General features: G+C 48.0%; 1 protein-coding gene across 6 annotated transcripts in view; it reads right to left on the reverse strand.

Annotated features, from left to right (window-relative positions):
• The window catches only part of ENTREP2 (endosomal transmembrane epsin interactor 2), a 567,326-nt gene that overhangs the window by 18,033 nt on the left and 530,291 nt on the right, over positions 1-19,002 (reverse strand). For 5 of the 6 annotated variants that reach the window (XM_054666823.1, XM_054666821.1, XM_063794031.1 and 2 more), the window contains 3 exons: positions 17,235-17,342; positions 2,518-2,678; positions 1,853-1,988 (listed from right to left, as the gene is read on the reverse strand). In XM_054666823.1, the coding sequence (XP_054522798.1) occupies positions 1,853-1,988; positions 2,518-2,678; positions 17,235-17,342 (405 nt within the window). 6 annotated transcript variants of the gene reach the window in all.

Below are 19,002 nucleotides of genomic sequence, written 5' to 3' on the forward strand. Positions count from 1 at the left end.
ACAAGCCACCCTGAAGGAGGTCCCTGTGGTATATATGACTCCTCAGGTGCGTGGCACCTTACAGCGTCTGAATGTGCTGTCCATATATGACTCCACAGGGCACAGGGAAGTCACATCTCTTCCTGTCCTAAGACCACCCTGCCTGCAATGGTGACCAGTCCTTGTGGGTGTGATTGTCAGAAGGGCTTGTGAGCTTATTCAGCCAACATGGAAACTGCTCCTCCACCCACAGAAGCTCCTCAGGGTCAGCGCTGCCTTGGTCACTGGTTGGGACAGGGACCAGCATTGCCACCTGGCTTGTGTGCACATGGGCTCTCGGGATCTCAAAGTGACAGGGAGAGCATTGGGGGTGACATCAAAAGGTCTGAGCCCTGTGCTAGGGTGTCTTTTCAGGAGTCAGCAGACAGCGAGCAGCCGGCCAGGCCTGATCTGATGCCCGGTACCAGCGCCTGGCCAGTGATCTGGGTAGAGATAACCATCCGGGGCTCCACGGCTGCTGAGAAGCCCAAAGCAGGTGCAGTTCTGGGTGGGCCTGGATGCTTCTGGTCATGCTGTCATCTGCTCTCCTCTGCTTGTTGCTTGGGCTCAGAATTGGCTTCAGCCCCTACCCCCGCCCCTCCCTGGTGAATCTCCAAGTCTCCCCTGCCCACACCCTCTGCTCCAACTCACTGCTGTGTTCCCCAGCCATGCCCCAGTCCCCAAGGCCTCCAGGACCTCCCTGACCACCTGTCACGGGAGTTCTCTGCATTTCCTAAATTGGACTGTTGGCCTCTCTAGCAGGATTGGGGAAATGTTCATGGATGATATCCTGAAATATGTTTTCCAGTCGCTTGCTCTCTCTCCCTGTATTTCAGGGACACCAGTGAGCTGTCGATTTGGTCTATTTACATAACCCCATATTCCTTGAAGGGTGGGTCCTTGGAAGATCCCTTGCACTATGGGCCACGTGACTTTTCCAGATGTCCCCATCTCTCTGTCCTGGCCAGCAGCATTCTACACTGAGTCATGACAACAACGATGAGGAGGAGGAAACAATACCCCAAAAGGGTGACTGACTTGCTGAATTCAGAACTTCCCACGTTCCAAGTCCTGTTGGCTCCATTATGGACAACATCCCATTTCGTCCCATAACCTTGGTACTGTTATGACCCATTTTACAGATGAGGAAACTGAGGCTCCACGAACATACTGCCTGTCACGTGTAGGCACCATGAGGCTGCAGGAGTGCCTGGCATGCCCAGCTCAGAGAAGGCTGGAAGGACCTGGCAGCTGAGGCACTTCCCTGGCCTGAAGCTTCTTGGCCTCAGACAGGACCAGGGATCCAGGGCCGCTTTCTCCCCACCCCAGAGGGCGGTGATGGCAGTGTGTGATCAAGACAGGCTGGGGCGCCCTGGGTACTCGGTCCATGGACCCAGCTCTGCTCCTGGGGGCTCTCCCCTTGGGTCAGGAGCTGTCCCAGGTCCTTTTACCCGGATCCCAGACTACCTACCAGCACAAAGCTCAGACGCACCTGGGCTGTGACTCGTGGCTGCAGAAATGGAACTGGGGATCTAAGGGGAAAAGCACCAACACTGGGTGCCCCAGGCCCGGGCTGGCGTCTCTGCAGGTGCCGCTCTCTGAGCCTGTGGCCTCGTCTACAGCACAGGGCTGATAAGACCAACATCCCACAGGTTTGCTGAAAGGCTTCAAGAGAGATGAATGCATCCGGGGGCCTCAGCACAGGGCACTCATGAGTGTTCACCTCACAGCCAGCTCGGACCTGGCGCGGGTGAGGTGCCTTCCGAGGGCAGGCCGGGACGGTGTCCCTAGCATTCCCACGGGAACTGGCTTTGTCTGGGGCCCCAGGCCTCACCTGGCTGGCAGGGGGCTGGCCCACCACCGCCTCGTACGGAGGGGGGAGCTCAGCAGGATAGAGCAGGCCGGGGCTATTGATGGCCACGTCATACAAAGTGCCGAATGGAGACGGAGCAAAGTCCAGGTGGAAGCCCCTGAAAAGACAGAATCATCACATCGTCATTGCCCGAAGAAGGAGGCAGAAGTGCTGACAGCTCTCAAAGCCGCCAGAGCAGGGGCAGCCAGGGCTTCCCCTCTTCTAATACTTCCCATCATTGTGAAATCAAAGCTTCAGTCACTGGGTGATTTGCACTTTTGTTTTTTTTTTTCTGGAACGACATCAACATTTTCAATAAACTCTACTGACCTGTCCATTAAAATTCAAATAATCATACAGCTGATTACATCTTTCATTAAACTGTACATGTTACACGAATGACTGCAACGTGACCGCAGCTTTGCATGTCATGAGAACTTAAGGCAGCAACACCTGTCTGCCTCCGGCTTCTTTCGGGTTGCGTTGCAAAGGTGCCACAGGGAATGTTGTATGTCTAAGACCCTCTCCTTCCACTTCCCCTCCTCTGTTCTCACCGCCATGCCTGCAGGACCACTGCAACTCCCACCACCCAGACACTGCCGCCCATCTTAGTGGTTTCGAGATGGGGGCAGCCGCGGGAGACCAACCTCTGGGCCTCAGCGGACGGTGTGCAGGTGTACTCTGGGGGGTAATAGGGTGGAGGCGGGAGTGGGGGGATGAACTCGTCGAAATCCAGGGTCTGGTGGAGAACGGTGCCGTGAGGAGTCACGCAGGTGGGGTTGGCAGGATGTGACCTCTGCGGAAGGAACTGGAAAACAGAGACAACCACAGAGTTATCTGGGACATCTTGTGTGGCTTGTGTCTCATTAAGCTAATTATACGAGAGCTTTAATGATCAGTTTGGAATGCCTGTAATTTCAACTGTCAAGCCATGACTGCTAAGCACACACTTTAAAATGAAGGCGCCAGGAGGAACGCCTCGTCTCAGAAGTCTCAAAACGCTTTGTTGCCCACGCTGTTATACAGAATGCCTCTTTTTAAAGAAAACATATGGTCTGGGAAGTCTTTCATGCTGTCCCTACCACTCCAACTGGCCCCTCTGATGACAGTACTCAAAGACTGCAGACGGAAGGCTGCCTGACGTGCGTGGTTTAAGACGGCACTTCGGCTGGGTGTGGTGGCTCATGCCTGTAATCCCAGCACTTTGTGAGGCCGAGGCGGGTGGATCACCTGTGATCAGGAGTTCGAAACCAGCTTGGTCAACATGGCGAAACCCCGTCTCTACTAAAAATACAAAAAATCAGTTGGGCGTAGTGGTGCATGCCTGTAATCCCAGCTACTTGGGAGGCTGAGGCAGGAGAATTGCTTGAACCCGGGAGGCGGAGGTGGCAGTGAGCCAAGATTGTGCCATTGTACTCCAGCCTAGGCAACAGACTGGAGTGTTTTTGAGACTCTGTCTGAAAAAACAAACAAACAAAGATGGCATTTCTCAAAGTGTGTTCATGAGAAAACACTAGACCCTCCCCTCGAAATGTCCCCACCCCACCCCAGAATTCCCGTGGTGAATCTGTGGGAAATGCCACATGCTCCCTTCTTGGAGTCCTGCATTGTGCATTCGTGTGTTAAAGGCTCTGAGAAGGGCTGTGCTGAAATACTTATTTAGCTGTTTAACATTTTAACCCAGCATTTCTCAAATATTTCATAATGGGCCCCTTTGGACATGTAGCATCTATTAATATTTTGCAGTCTCAGGATTTCACACAGTTTGTAAAACACTGCTCTGAGGAAAGAGAGACAACTTCATGAGTTCCAGAACATTCTATTGGCCAACCTTGAACACCGAGATGCTGCTTTAATAGTGAGGTGAAATCCCTTTAACAAAAATGAAACCTGTTTCTGCCTAGTTTTCCGTTTCTGAAGGACTAACCAATAACCAACTGCTTTTCTTTCCACCTTCACATCTCTGCTGCCCAGAGGTCACCTGTGGCGTGAGATGCCTGGGACATTGCTCCAGCTCCAGTCAACGCCGCCCTATGAGGGTCTACACGGCAAAAAGATCCATGCTGCAAAAGCTCTGGGCCAGGGGCCCTCCTGGCGCAGGGCAGGTAAGGTAAGGAGAGGAAGGGTGAGTGTGTGTGTGTGTGTTGTGTGTATGTGCATGTGTATGTGCGTGTGCATGTGCATATGTTATGTATGTGTGTCTGTGTATATATGTATGTGTGTGTTTGTATGTATGTGTATGTACATGTGTATATGTGTATGTGCATGTAGATGTGTGTGTCTCTGTGTGTATGTGTATGTGTGTGTATGCGTGTGTGTGTGTTGAGGGGAAGACAGGGACCCAGAATCACCCTACACAAGCAAGGACAGCTCCATTAGAAAACAGTGAGGTCTCCAAGCACTGTGTGGGGACTGCGCTCCCCAAAGCATTCATGAAGAACGCATCTGAACGGGTCTTGAAAGATTGGTGGGATTTCATCTAGTGGGCGCTCAGGGAGACACTCAAGCCCCAGAACAGGTGAGCCAGGGAAGGATGTGTTTAAGAAAAGCAAATAGATAAGGCTCTGGAAGTCAATTGTTAATTCTGGGGCACTGGGGAGCCTGTAAGGGTGTTGGAGCTGGGGAGCGGGGGACTGGAGCTGCGTGGTAGGAGGTGCCTTCTGGCAGCAGGGGTAGGGTGGGCTGGAGCTGACAGAGGCCAGGACGTGAAGCACTTTTGCACTGGTAGGGGTGAGGTGACGATTCTGAATGGGGTCAAGCGCTGTGAAATAAGCATGCTCTAGGTTGACGAAGAAAGGCTGGTGGCCGTGTCTAAAGGTCTAACACATCACAGGAAAATGGCTCCCGTGGGCCTCCTAACACACGGAGCACACTCCTCGCCTCTCTGGCTGGACCGACCCACGGCTGCGTGTGTTTAATTGTCCGAAACAGAGGTGAATCATCCGCTGTGAGCAGGACGCATGTGCGTCTGTGGTCCTCCGCCTTGGAGGCTGTCAGTCCTGATGCCTGCTGCACAGAGCTGAGAAGCAGGGCGAGGGCAAATGCCCTCAGGTCTAATCAGGAAATATTTTCAATTAGTCTCTATCAGAAATTAGAAAAAATATCAATGACATACCCAAGCAAAACTAATGACATGCAGACGCCAAAACACTTTCCAATTCAAGGCACCATTCCACCAGGAAGGAGAACAAGCATTTGAGGAGGGGCAGAGGTGCAAGGGACCCTCTCCGCAGGTGCAAGTGAGCAGAGGCTGCCACACACTGGAGGCTATGTAAAGGTCAAAGGACGCGGCTGCATCTGCTCCGGGTCGCCTTTCGGGGACATGTTGGCCCCACCTTCCTGGACTCTTTTCCCAGGAATCCTTTGACCTTGACTCCTCAGCCTCCCCAGCGAGAATCCTGCAAGTGGCGCTTGACGTCTCCCCTCTCTTCCCCACCATCAGTGTGTGTTTAATTAGGTCAGGGTGTGTCTCGCGGCCCAGGGTGGCCAGCTCTGTCCTCTGCTCTGCAGGCTGGGGCTGGAGGTCTGCAGACTACGCTTCCCAGGCTGCCGTGCCTGGGCTGCCGGCGGGCTCTGCCTGTAGGGGGTGCCAGAGGGCACCTGGCCGGCCTGCGGGGCGAGGAGGGAGCTGCGGGTTTCCTGCGCCTCCCCACTTCCTCCCTTCTGTTCCCCGGCTTTGCGGGCTGAGAGCTGCCCTCCGCAGTTATTCCACTCTCTGTAACCTCAGCACCCTCTTCTGTTCCTTCAGCCTTCCACACCCAAGTAACCTGCTCCCCGTAACTGTGTTGAAATCCTAAGGGCAATTTCTTTTCCTGACCATCTGGGGCACATCTATTTTACCCACCTCTGTACCCGTCTCACAGTCGCACACAGCGGGTACTCAGTAAACTTCTGCAGAGGAGACGGGCAGACGCCTCCTTGCGGGGCAACTCCACTCAGCCCGTCCACCTCCTCCTCGCAGGAGCTTCTAACCTGTGTGCCTCTCTGCCTTGATTTTCTGTCTCTGTAATTTGGTCGCCATCCTGCTACCACAGCTGTTTTTAAATCAATCTGATGAGGTCACTGCAGTTGAAAAGACTTTAATGAAACCCTGGCTCACTGAACTCCATCTGGTTTCCAGCTTCCTAACCCAGCGCCCCCAAACTCCCCGCTCTTTGAACAAAACTGCTCTAATCCCTACTATCAAACACGTATTGTTCCTTCTTCCCAGCTCCCCAGCTCCCTTTCACCTGGCGCCTCCCAGTCACCTTCAGGACCAGCGGAAATGCCTGTGACCCTGAAAAGCCAGTGGGCAGCCACCCCTCCCCCACCCCGCCCAAGCTCCAGGCTCTGCAGCCTCACCTGCATGTTGACTGCCAGGTATAAAGCTCAACTCTGCACCTGGAGGTGGAGGGCAAAAAAGGGGCTGTGAACAGTCCCTTCTTTCCCAGGTGGCTCTGTTTGCCCTGATCTGTAACTGTCTTCTCTGATCCATGTGGTGACAAAGGTACACCTGTGTCTGGTGCCCAGCTGGGGATCATGCACCTGACGTGGGCATCACTAGTGCCCAGGGCTGTCCCCGCACAACAGGAGTGAGGATTTGAGACCCCGCTGGAGAAGAGCCCCTGCTCAGTCTGCTCCGGGGAGAGGGGATCCAAACTCAGGTGTGTGCTGTCCACCTTCTCAGGTGGGTGCATGTGGAAGTGATGGAGGATGAGAACTAAGGCTACCTGGCCTTGGGCAGCTTCCCAAAGCCCACTTAACACAGAGCCCCGAACATTTCGGTCTATCCACACAGCCCAGAGTCTGGGATCTGAGGGAGATCGTGAAGAGGTCAACCTGCCTGGGACCGGGAGTCAGACCGCAAGTCAGTTGTCTCTGGGCCCTGCCTGGGCACTGAGGGCCCACAGGATGTGAGCACATTTCTGATCCTGTGAGTCTCAGTCCCCTTCCCTGAGGAGCACCATCGCTCACACAGACCCAGACAGCAGGGCTGTGTGGCTGAAAGGAAGGCTTGGATCATTAGTATGAGCTCATCCAGCCCATGCCTCCATCTCCTGCCATCGGGAACAAGGTGGGGCAGGGCAGGCATCAGGGGTCTGTGGACAAGGGCCGGGGACTTCCAGAAACACCGTGGAGCTCTGAGCTGCCCGTTCCTCCAGGTCCCAGCCGGGTCTGCTCACCTCCCTTTATATTTAGTGGTTTCCTGCCCAGCACCCACTCTCCCTGCTCCCTCTACCAATGTCCTTGCCACATCCTGGCTCCTGAAGGGAGCACACACACCTCTGAATTTTTCCAGAAAGACTCAGAATTACAGGGAAGGGCCTTCTCCCTCTGCCTTCCTTAGACTTGGTAGAAACAGCAGGCTTGTTACTACTGAAGTTTGCTGAATCAACTTCCTCCTGGACAACCCTGCAGATGAGCTGGAGCTCCCGCTCTGCGCTCCAGACCCTGGGGAGAGCCCGCCCTGCGGCCCCCTGGTCCTGCCGCCACCCCCAGGTAGGTTCCATGCCCACCCAGGGCTCCAGGGTGCCTTACTGCACAGGGTGAGGCCTGTGTTCATTATGACTGTAATTGCATAAGGAAATAGGGATGCAGACAGGAAGAGCTGCTCGTTCTGTGAAAACCAAGTTGAATGCTTTGGAAAGACTCAATAAAGGAGGGCAGCCAAGCAGAAACCACTGCCAAGTCAAGTCCAGGCAAGGCAGGTCTAAGAGCAGAGAAGAATCATAAAAATCTAGGGAAGGTCTGTCTCCCCTGGCTGGCTTCCCCTGGCTGGCTCCACTTTAGAGGAACTGAATCTGAAAATCATTGATGGTGTGATTTCCACAAACTTTCTGCAAGAAATACACCCAGACAGGACAACAGACCCATAACCAAAGGGATGACCACAGCCCCAAATGAGATGACTGGTCGACAGATGCTCATTAGCATATCTGACGTCAAAGAAAAACGATTGTGTGTCCACATCATTTTTATGATTGTCTGCATTAGCTGTTTGGATGAAGTTCCTGGTCTGATAGATAAGTAGCATCTACTGTCCAGAGACAATTCTGTGGAGCCCAGGCCTCAAGGACCTCAAGGTTACTGTGGGTCCCCAGAGTGCCCTCTCCAGCAGGTGCAGCCAGTGCTGGGGTGAGGCGGAGAGAAGATACTGGTGAACTTGGTGATGCTGTGGCTCCCATGGGGTGGTGTCGTGTCCCTGACCAGCCAGCACCGCTTAACCAGCTCCATGGGCAAGCCCACAGTTACCACGCGATGGAAGGCACAGTGCCCCCTCTGCGCTGTCTAAAGGAGGTCAACTCTGTAGGGCAGACAGCTACCTAAATGACAATAATGAAAGATGAAGTTAATAAGCGCATGCCTAATGGAGATACATGTCATAGTAGATGATATTCCTGAGGCTGCAGCAGCTGGCAAGGAAGTAAGTGAAGAAGAAAACAATGTATCAGAAAAGTGGAAGAATGAGATAACATTTAAAAACAAACAAAAAAAAATGACATTACAGACACTTAAATGATCAAAAACCTTTTCCGCTAAATGATGTCAATCAACCACATTGTATCATCATCAGAATGTCTTTTGCCACGATTTCCACACATATTAGAGGAGCTCAGCTTCATCAGTTCTGACAATAGGCAGAACGCTTTGCTTCTCATGGATACAAGCATGCATTATGCTAGTTCCATCGGCAGTTAATGATCCCAAATTGCTGATCCACAGAAATAAGATGGGAGTTTCAGGTTCTTTGGAGACTTGTTCTTGCTATTCCTAGATTCCCATCAGCACTGGACACATAGCAAAGCCCCTGAGATAATTGCTGACTAACTGAATGAATGAATGAGTGAGCAAAGAAGTGAACAGATCAGTAAACACAAAACTGGGACTCTTCCTGAAAAACGGTTACGGCTGGAATTTTGATCAATTGTGTAAGTTGTCAGCACATCAATCACAGTAGAAATCACAGCCTGGGTCCTTCCTGCTAACATGGAGGAGCAGGGAGAGGGGCTGGGGAAGTGGGGCTGAGACCCGCACAGTGGAGCAGAGTTGCCAGGCTGCAGGGCTGCCTTGGGGGCAAATTGGGAAGAGGTGCTCCTTCCTGTGGGAGGCCAGGGCATGGCTGTCATCCCCTCAGCCCAGCACCCCTCTGTAGGGCGCAGCACAACAGGGCACCAGAGAAGGGCCGTGGGGGCTGGAGCTGTGGCTCGGGGGGCTTCCCACAGGTTCTTTCTGAGAAAAGGAATTAGTTGATTGGGAAAGGGTGGCCGAAGGGCTTACACACACTTGCCCACAGTGACCTTCCTCCTTAATTATGCTCCCTTTATAAATTAGTGCTTCTCACTTGGAAGGTCTCAGATACAAATAAACACCAGAAATGAAGAGTTAGTACAACAAAAGCCACAACTGAATGCAAGAAATGAAAACCCGCTCAGAACAAAGAGGCCAACATACAGGAAGGTAAAGAACACAGAAACAGCAGTGAGCAGTAAAGCTTCTATAAAATTAAATCTAAAGGGGTCATGAAGATGTGAAGGGATGCTGTGATTTAAGGGCTAAGGAGGAGTGACATAGAAAAGACATCCCAAAGAGCTTACACTCTAACACATTTCGCCTGGAACTAAATGACTTTAAACCACCGCAGGAAAACCCAGAAGCTGGCCATGGTGTGGGAGGAGGAGGGAAGTGACGCACTCCAAAGAAATGACAGGGTAAGAAGAAAGTCATGCTGAGGAAAGCACAGAACACCAAGACACACAGATGCCAAGAGACGCCTTCTTCTCTGGGACTAGTGGTTGCCTGGTTAATGAATAAGAAAGTTATTTAAAGTGGGGAGTTTCACACACACATACACATGCAAACATAATACATACATACTGAACCCATTTTACTTTAACTTAAATCCTGTATATGTGGAGAAATTCATAGAAAGACACAAACTACCAAAACAGACTTGAGAAGAATAGAAAATGTGACAAGAGATTGAATTAGTAATAATACAACTACCCGCAGGGAAAAGTGCAGGCTCAGATGGCTTCACTGGTGAACTCTATCAAATATTTAAAGAAGGGCCGCGCGCGGTGGCTCATGCCTATCATCCAAGCACTTGGGGAGCCCAAGGAGAGAGGGTCACTTGAGCCTACGAGTTCGAGACCAGCCTGGGCATCATAGAGGGACCCTGTCTCTACAAAAAAATTAAAAAATTAGCTGGGCATGGTGACGTGTGCCTGTAGTCTCAGCTACTTGGGAGGCTGAAGTGGGAGGATTGCTTGAGCCCAGGAGGTAGAGGCTGCAGTGAAACATGATCGCACCTTTGCACTCCAGCTGGGGGGACAGAGTGAGACCTTGTCTCAGAAAAAAGCAAACAAAAAAAAACATTTAGCCGGGTGTGGTGGCTCACACCTGTTATCCCAGCACTTTGGGAGGCTGAGGCGGCTGGACCACCTGAGGTCAGGAGTCCAAGACCAGCCTGCCCAACATGGTAAAACCCCATCTCTACTAAAAATAAAAAAATAAAAAAATAAAAAATTAGCCGGATGTGGTGGCATACACCTGTAATCCCAGCTACTAAGGAGGCTGAGGCAGGAGAATAACTTGAATGTGGGAGATGGAGGATGCAGTCAGCTGAGATCAAGCCACTGCACTCCAGTTTGGGTGACAGAGAGACTCCATCTCAAAAAAAAAAATTAATGAATAATTAATACAAATTCTTCATAACAATCTTCCAACAAACGGAAGAGGAAGAAACACTTCCAAACTCTTCTATTAATATGAAAAGGATTACTTATCATAACCAAGTGGGATTTATCTCGCAAATGCAAGGTTGGCTTAACATCAGAAAAATCAATCTGTGTAATTCAACATATTAATAGAACAGAGGACAAAAACCCTATGGTCATCTCAATAGATGCAGAAAAAGCATTTGACAAAATCCAACTTTCTTTTTGATAAAAAAGACCCAACAGGCTGGACACGGTGGCTCATGCCTGTAATCCCAGCACTTTGGGAGGCCGAGGTGGGCAGATCACGAGGTCGGGAGATTGAGACCATCCTGGCTAACACGGTGAAACCCCGTCTCTACTAAAAATACAAAAAAATTAGCCAGTGTGGTGGTGGGCACCTGTAGTCCCAACTATTCAGGAGGCTGAGGCAGGAGAATGGCGTGAACCCGGGAGGCGGAGCTTGCAGTGAGCTGAGATTGCACCACTGCACTCCAGCCTGGGCGACAGAGCAAGACTCCATCTCAAAAAACAAAACAAAACAAAACAAAACAAAACAAAACAAAACCCAACAAACTAGGAATAGCAGGGAACTTCCTGAATCTGATCAACAGCATCTATGAAAAACCCACAGCTAACATACTACTTAATGGTGACAGACTGGATGCTTCCCCTAGATACAAGCTAAGAAAGTCCACTCTCACTGCTTCTATTCAACATCGTAGTGGAGGTTCCAGCCAGGGCAATCAGGAAAGAAGACAAGATGAAAGACATCCAGAGTGAAGTAAACTGATTTCTATTTGCAGGTGACATGATTTTGCATATAGAAAGAATCCAGAGAAAAGCCCAACAACAATAAAGCTCAAAATGAGTTCAGCATGGTTTCAGGATATGAGATCAATATAAAAAATCATTTGTATTTCTATATATTAGCAATGAATGATCTGAAAATTTAATTAAGATAGTAATTCCATTTATGATAGCATCAAGAAGAATAAGATACTCAGGAATAAATTTAACAAAAAAGCAAAACTTGCACACTGAAAACCATGAATATAACTGAAAGAAATTAAAGAACATCTAAATGAATGGAAGGGTACCTCATGTCCATAGGTTGGAGGACTTACTATTGTTAAGATGACAATATTCCTGAAACTGATCCACAGATTAACCACAATCCTTATCAAAATCCCAGGTGGATTGTTTGCAGAAATTGACAAACTCGACCTAAAGTTCATATGAAATGAAAGGGCACAGAATATCCAAAACAATGTTCACAAACTACAGAACTGGAGGGCTCACATGTCCATATGTGAAAACTTACTGTGAGGCTACAGCAATCGAAACCATGTGGCACTGGCATCAGGACAGACATAGGTCAATGGAATAGAATTGAGAGTCCAGAAATAAACACGTATATCTATGGTCAATTGAGTCTGACTAATGTTACCAAGACCATTCAATGGGGAAAGATTCATTTTTTCAACAAATGGTGTTGGAAACAGAACAAAGCTGGACCCCTACCTCACACAGTGTATAACAATGAACTCAAAATGGTCTAAACACCTACCTGTAGGCCGGGTGTGGTGGCTCACGTCTGTAATCCCAGCACTTTGGGAGGCTAAGGCGGGCTGATCACAAGGTCAGGAGTTTGAGACCAGCCTGGCCAACGTGGTGAAACCCCGTCTCTACTAAAAGTACAAAAATTACCTGGGGTGGTGGCACACACTTGTAATCTCTGCTACTCGGGAGGCTAAGGCAGGAGAATTGCCTGAACCTGGGAGGCGGAGGTTGTGGTGAGCCGAGATCACACCACTGCACTCCAGCCTGGGTGACAGAGCAAGACTCCATCTTGGGGAAAAAAAAAAAACCAAAAAACCCTAAGTGTAAGAGCTAACAGTAACACTATAAAGCTCTTCGGCATTGCTTTCTTAGATGTGACACCAGAAGCACAAACAACTAAAGAAAAAAACAGAGAAACTGAACTTCATCCAAATTGAAACTTTTGTGCTTCAAGTGAAAAGATAACCCACAGGGTGGGAGAGAAATTTACAAGTTATATATCTGATAAGGGGGTTGTGCCTGAAATACAGAAATAACTTTTACAACTCAGTAATAAAAAGACAAATAACCCCATTTTAAAAATAGGCAAAAGGTCTGAAAAACATTTCTTTAGGGAAAATATACAAATAGCCACAAGTGCATTAAAGTATGTTCACCATCATTAATTATCAGGGAAAAGCAAATCCAAACCACAATGAAATACCACTTCACCACCACTAAGGTGGTTATAATTAAAAGAAAGATCATAAGTGTTGGCGTGGATGTGAAGAAACTGGAACCACAATGAAATACCACTTCACCACCACTACGATGGTTATAATTAAAAGAAAGATCATAAGTGTTGGCGTGGATGTGAAGAAACTGGAACCACAATGAAATACCACTTCACCACCACTACGATGGTTATAATTAAAAGAAAGATCATAAGTGTTGGCGTGGATGTGAAGAAACTGGAACCACAATGAAATACCACTTCACCACCACTAAGATGGTTACAATTAAAAGAAAGATCATAAATGTTGGAGTGGATGTGAAGAAACTGGAACCCTCATGGTCTCACGGTGGGAATGTAAAACGGCACAGCTGCTTTGGAAAACAATCTTGCAGTTCCTCAAAAACAGAATCATCCTTATGACCCAGCAATTCCCTTCCAAGGTATATACTCAAGATAAATTAAAACATATGTCGACACAAAAACTTGTACAAGGATGTTCATAACAGCATTATTAATAACAGCCAAGAAGGCAAACAGCCCATATGAACATCAACTGATGAATAAGCAAAATGTAGTATACTGATACAACAGGATATACTGTTGAGCCATAAAAAAGACTGAAATGTTGGTACACGTAGAAACATGAATGAACCTTGAAAACATCATGCTAAATGAAAGAAGCCAGACACAAACGGCCACATGTCGTATCATTCAATTTATATGGAACGTGCAGAACAGGCAAATCCATGGACACAGCAAGTAGATTAGTGGTTTCCTAGGGCTGAGGGGTGGGAAGGAAATAGGGTGACTGCTAAAGGCTATAGGGTCTCTCTTGGGGATAATAAAAATGTTCTAAAATGGATTGTGGTGAAGGTTGTACAACTCTGTGAAGATATTAAAACCGCTGAATTTTAAATGGACGAATTGTATGATAGGTGAATTGTATCTCAAGACAGCTGTTACCCGATCCCCCATCTCACAGATCCCTGGTAAAAGAAAAAAACCATTTATACAGTGTCCCTCTGAATCCACAAGGAATTGCTTCCAGAACCTCCTCTGCCACTGGATACTAAAATCGGTGGAGGGTGAAGTCTTTTATATAAAATAATGTTGTATGTGGACATAACCTACACACATCCTCCTGTATACTTTGAATCATCTCTAGAATACTTCTAACACCTAATACAATATAAATGCTATGGAAATAGTTGTTATACTGTATTGTTTTTTATTTATATTTTTGTTGTTGTTTTGTTATTTTTATTGTGTTTTTTCCTTGAATAGTGTCGATCCACGGTTGGCTCAGTGGGAGCTGACTGTACATACATGGACTGACCTTTTTCTGCCTGAGTAAAGCCTCTTTCTGAGAGTCAGTCTGCTGTGTGCAGTGCCTCGTGGTCTTTCCTGCATAAGCTGCATCCATAAGACATGAATCTAACAACCCTTTTCTGTGTTTTTAAAGTGGGGCTAGAGCTGAAAGGCACTTGTCAAGCAATGTGTATGTGGACTCCCTCTAGATTTTTTTTTAATTTTTTTTTTTTTTTTTTTTTGAGTCTCAATCTTGCCCTGTCGCCCAGGCTGTAGTGCAATGGCACAATCTTGGCTCACTGCAACCTCCACCTCCCAGGTTCAAGCCAATTTCCTGCCTCAGCCTCCCGAGTAGCTGGGATTATCGGCATGCGCCACCACGCCCAGCTAATTTTTGTATTTTTAGTAGAGACGGGGTTTCACCATGTTGACCAGGCTGGTCTTGAACTCCTGACCTCAGGTGATCTGCCGGCCTCCCAAAGTGCTGGGATTACAAGCATGAGCCACCAGGCCCAGCTCCTCTAGATTTTTATCAGCATTTATCGCAACCGCCATAGTTGTCTCACTTGCATCTGATGGACAGCAATATATTCAGCAGCACCCCCTTTCACCGAACCTTTCCAAAGAACTCGACTGTGCTGTACCAGAAACAATTATCTTTCTGCACTCATATTTCATGGCTTTACATAGTACTAGAATATGTAATTACAACAAATATCACTGGCATAAACTAGTTAGGAATAGCTACAACTGTCCCTTGGAAAGCTCATGGCCCAGCTTCCTGGAGCAGAAATGGCGCAGGGGTGAACTGCGGAAGCCACTGGTAGGGAATGGTTCGCACAGCCAGCCTGGCTCAAGCCTCGGCCCACATGGCAAGAGCCGACCTCCATGTGGCCACCACGTTCCTTCAAATCGCATTCCCACAGATGAGTGGACTCATCCCATCAGCAGCTCTGTGAGGACAGCAGGGCACACACTTCATCTTTAGAGCCGAGGAAACGGGGTCCCACAGACAGTGATGCGCCCAAGATTGCGCCAGTCCCACAGGGCGCCATGGCCACCCTCTGAATCCACAGGGAAGTGTGGATTCACCCACCACCAGCTCTCTTTTGCCTCGCCCATGACTCTCAAGCCCGGCAGCAGAGCCGGGGTCTCATCACGAGAGCAGAGCCTTGGGCTCCCGCGGTGCCCGTCACAGACCAGAAAGGATGTGCTGGCAGGAAGCCGGATATTTCTGCTTCCAAGCCAGGGTGTGAGGCAAACTCACCCACAAAGTACTCAGCGAGGAAACAACAGGGCTTCTGACGGCAGCCGCTGTCACCGCAGCCTGCCTTTCCCTTGCACAGTATTTTCTGCTGGTAAAGAGCCTCAGCCCACCGCGTCTGCAGACATTGCTGCGACGTCCCAGTGACAGACTGATATTCCCTACACATTTCAAATCCAACACATCACACGTATTAGGGATCTCCAGGCATCCCATTCATTCCACTTCACAGGTGAGGAAACTGAGGCACAGGTAGGTTCAGTGACACACCCAGAGCCACCTGCCTCGAATGCAGAAGAGGTGGGACTCAGACCCTGGAGTGCCTGGCTTGAGACGCACGGCTCCACGCCTGCTCATGCCCCATCCATCACAACTACAGAGCGACTCTGCACACTGCTGTTATAATCGTATATGCTCTTATAAAGAGAATTTACTTTATTCTTATTTAGTTGGCAATTTTCATTTTAAAGCATAAAACCAGGAGAATGCAAACTTTTAGCATTTACATGCCTTTAGTTCTGTAAGTTTGGTCAAATTGATGTGATATTTACAGATCAATAGTAAAATCTGCTGAGGTGAGGAGAAGCCCCTGGTACTTAACCTTTCCTTTACAGAACACATTGGAGAAAATTGCCAACATGAGGCCCCGATGAACAAGGGCAGAAGTTCATGGCTACCTTAGAACTGCTTAATTAGATACCTTTCAGAAAGGGCAGCCTGGCTGTGACAGCTGTGTGGATATACACCGGGAGGGAGAGACTCCCGTGGCATGCAATTAGGACCAAAGAATTTTTAACGTCTTGGTAATGATGCTCTCTGGCCCTGTATCTTGATGAACTGGATGTTGACTGCCACAGGGTGAATGACAAAGAAGAGCACATTAAAAAAACCCACTATAAGAACCAGCTGCCTTTTCTTGCATAAGATGCATAAATCATTGCGTGGGAAGCAGCGTAGGTCTCAAAGGGGCAAATTGAGAGACAGAGAGACAGAAAGAGACCGAGGCAGAAAGACACACACAGAGACAGAGAGAGACAGACACACACTCATACACACACACACACGTGTGCACATAGATATTCCTACCCTTACCATGGAAGAACCATATTTTTTCATCAATTTCTCTTTGTTGTACTCAGTAGCATTCCGATCAGTAGGCTGTGTTCCATTCACATTGCAACAGGAAGAGCGTTCATTATTTATGAGATGTGTATTTATAAATGTGTATTAATAACCCACATATTATAACATGTGTTAGTGAACCATGCTCCAGGCCTCCTCGCTGCCCCTGGGAGTGGCAGGTCTTCCTGTGTATGACCCTGGGCAAAGGGTCAAATGATGGCCAGTGACTGGCCGCTGGAGTATGAGCTCAGGGTTCATTAGCAAATCAAAAATGCACAGGTTAGCAATTTTCCAACTGGAAAAGAACTGATCTTCTAACACCTCTAAACTTCCCGGATTAAAAGAGAATTCTGAAGCCCGAGGAAGGCACCTTGCTTTGGAGGTGCTGGGTCCAGGGGATGTCCAGGGCTGCAGGAATTTCACTACATGACTCAAGGGCACATGCCAGGGGCCATCCTAGAGAACACGACAGTGGCAGAACCCTGTCAATATGGAGCTCCAACAACACCTAAAATAAATACATCAGCGGCGCCACGTGTGCAGATGCTTGGTCTTCCAGAGGGCAACACAAGGTGGCCTCCAGGTGCCATGGACTGTCAGGGGCCGCTGTCCTCACCGCATCTGGCTGAAGCCAGAAGCGTCCACTCCTACACTGGTTTCAAACCGCGCAGAGGAGGAGGGGATCAGGCCACTCACCATCTGCAGGACGTCGGAGGAGACCATCTGCATACAGCACATGGCTGTGGCCAGCGCACACACGATAGTGGACAGGACGTTGAGGGCACACACGCTGAAGAGGAGATCCTGCGAGGAAAGGTGCAGGAGAATGTCAGCCTCATCCCGAAATCCCAGATAGCAGAATCCTTAGCCCTCCTGCCAGGGCCCAGAATGAGCGAGGTCGATGACCATCCACGTCACGGAGGTTTTGTTTTGTGTGTGTCTGTGTTTTCCTCATAATCAAAATTGGCCTTTCATAGAAACACATTCGTTTATTCCGTTACAATGATGATCAAAGTATTCATAATACTCAACAATGTGTTTTACAATTTTGATAATTATTAGGTAGTCAGTAACATGTCTAAGGAAATCATAAGGTGGCCAACATTTAAGGAGGTGGGCCATTTTTATCAATCACAACCTATAACTCAAGTGAAACTTTTTATCTTGAGATAATTGTATATTCACATGCAATTGTAAGAAATCCTACAGAGAGATCTTGGGTACCCTTTACTCGTTCTTCCTTAATGGTAACATCTGGCAAATCTATAGTACAATATCACAGCCAGATACTGACATTGGTATAGTCAGGATGCAGAATAGTCCCATCACCACACTGGTCCCCCCAGTGTTGACCTTTTATAGACACACTCACCTCCCTTTCCCTGCTCCCCATTTAACCCCCAGTTCTGATCCCCTGTCTGTCCATCACTAGTCTGTTCTCCATTTTTTATAATTTTGTCATTTCAAGAATGTTGCATAAGTGGATTGCACAGCATGTAACCTTTCAGAATTGACTTTTTCCACTCAGCATAATTCCCTTTAGACTCATCCAGGTTGTTGCATGTATCAGTAGTTGACTTCTTTTTATTGCTGAGTGGTATTCCACCATATGGATGTACCACATCGGTTTAATCCTCAACAACTGAAGAATATCTGGCTTTTTGGTATTCCAGTTTTCCAGTTGTGGGCTATTACAAATAAAGCTGTTGTGAACCTTTGTTTATAGGTTTTTGTGTGAACGTAAGTTTTTGTTTCTCCGAGATAAATGTCCAAGAGTACAATTGCTGATTTGTACAGTAATTGCATGTTTAGTTTTATTTTAAAAACTGAAAAAATGCCTTCCAGAGTGGCTGAACAATTTTTAATTCCCACCAGCAGTGTATGAGTGATTGGGTTTCTCTGCATGATTGCCAACATTTGGTGTCACTGTTTGTGTTTTAGCTATTCTCATAGGTGCATAATGATACTCCTTTATAAAATGTTTTATTTTGCATTTCCCTGATGCTAATGATGTCGAACATCTTTTCATGTGCTTATTTGCCATCTAGAGATCCTCTTTGGTAAAATGTCTGTTCATGTTTTTTGCCCATTTTCTAATTGATTGTAATGTTTACTTTTTTTTTTTTGTAGTGTTGAGTTATGAGAGTTCTTTATGTATTCTAGGTACTAGTTCTTTGTCAGATAGGTGGTTTGCAAATATTTTCCCCCAGACTGTAGCTTGTCTTTTCATGTTTCATATAGAGTCTTAGTCAGCTCAGGCTGCTATTACAAAAATACCATAGACCAGGTAGCTCTAACAACAGTCACTTCTCACAGTCCTGAAGTCTGGAAGTCTGAGATCAGGGTGCCAGCCTGTTGGATTCTGGTAAGGGCCTGCTTCCTGGTTGAAGATGGCTAATGTCTCACTGTGTCCTTGCTTAGTGAAAAGAGGGCAGGGGAGCTCTCTAGTGCCTCTTTTAAAAGT

This window comes from Pan troglodytes, chromosome 16, assembly GCF_028858775.2.
Source record: "Pan troglodytes isolate AG18354 chromosome 16, NHGRI_mPanTro3-v2.0_pri, whole genome shotgun sequence".
In the NCBI taxonomy this organism is placed as follows: domain Eukaryota; kingdom Metazoa; phylum Chordata; class Mammalia; order Primates; family Hominidae; genus Pan; species Pan troglodytes.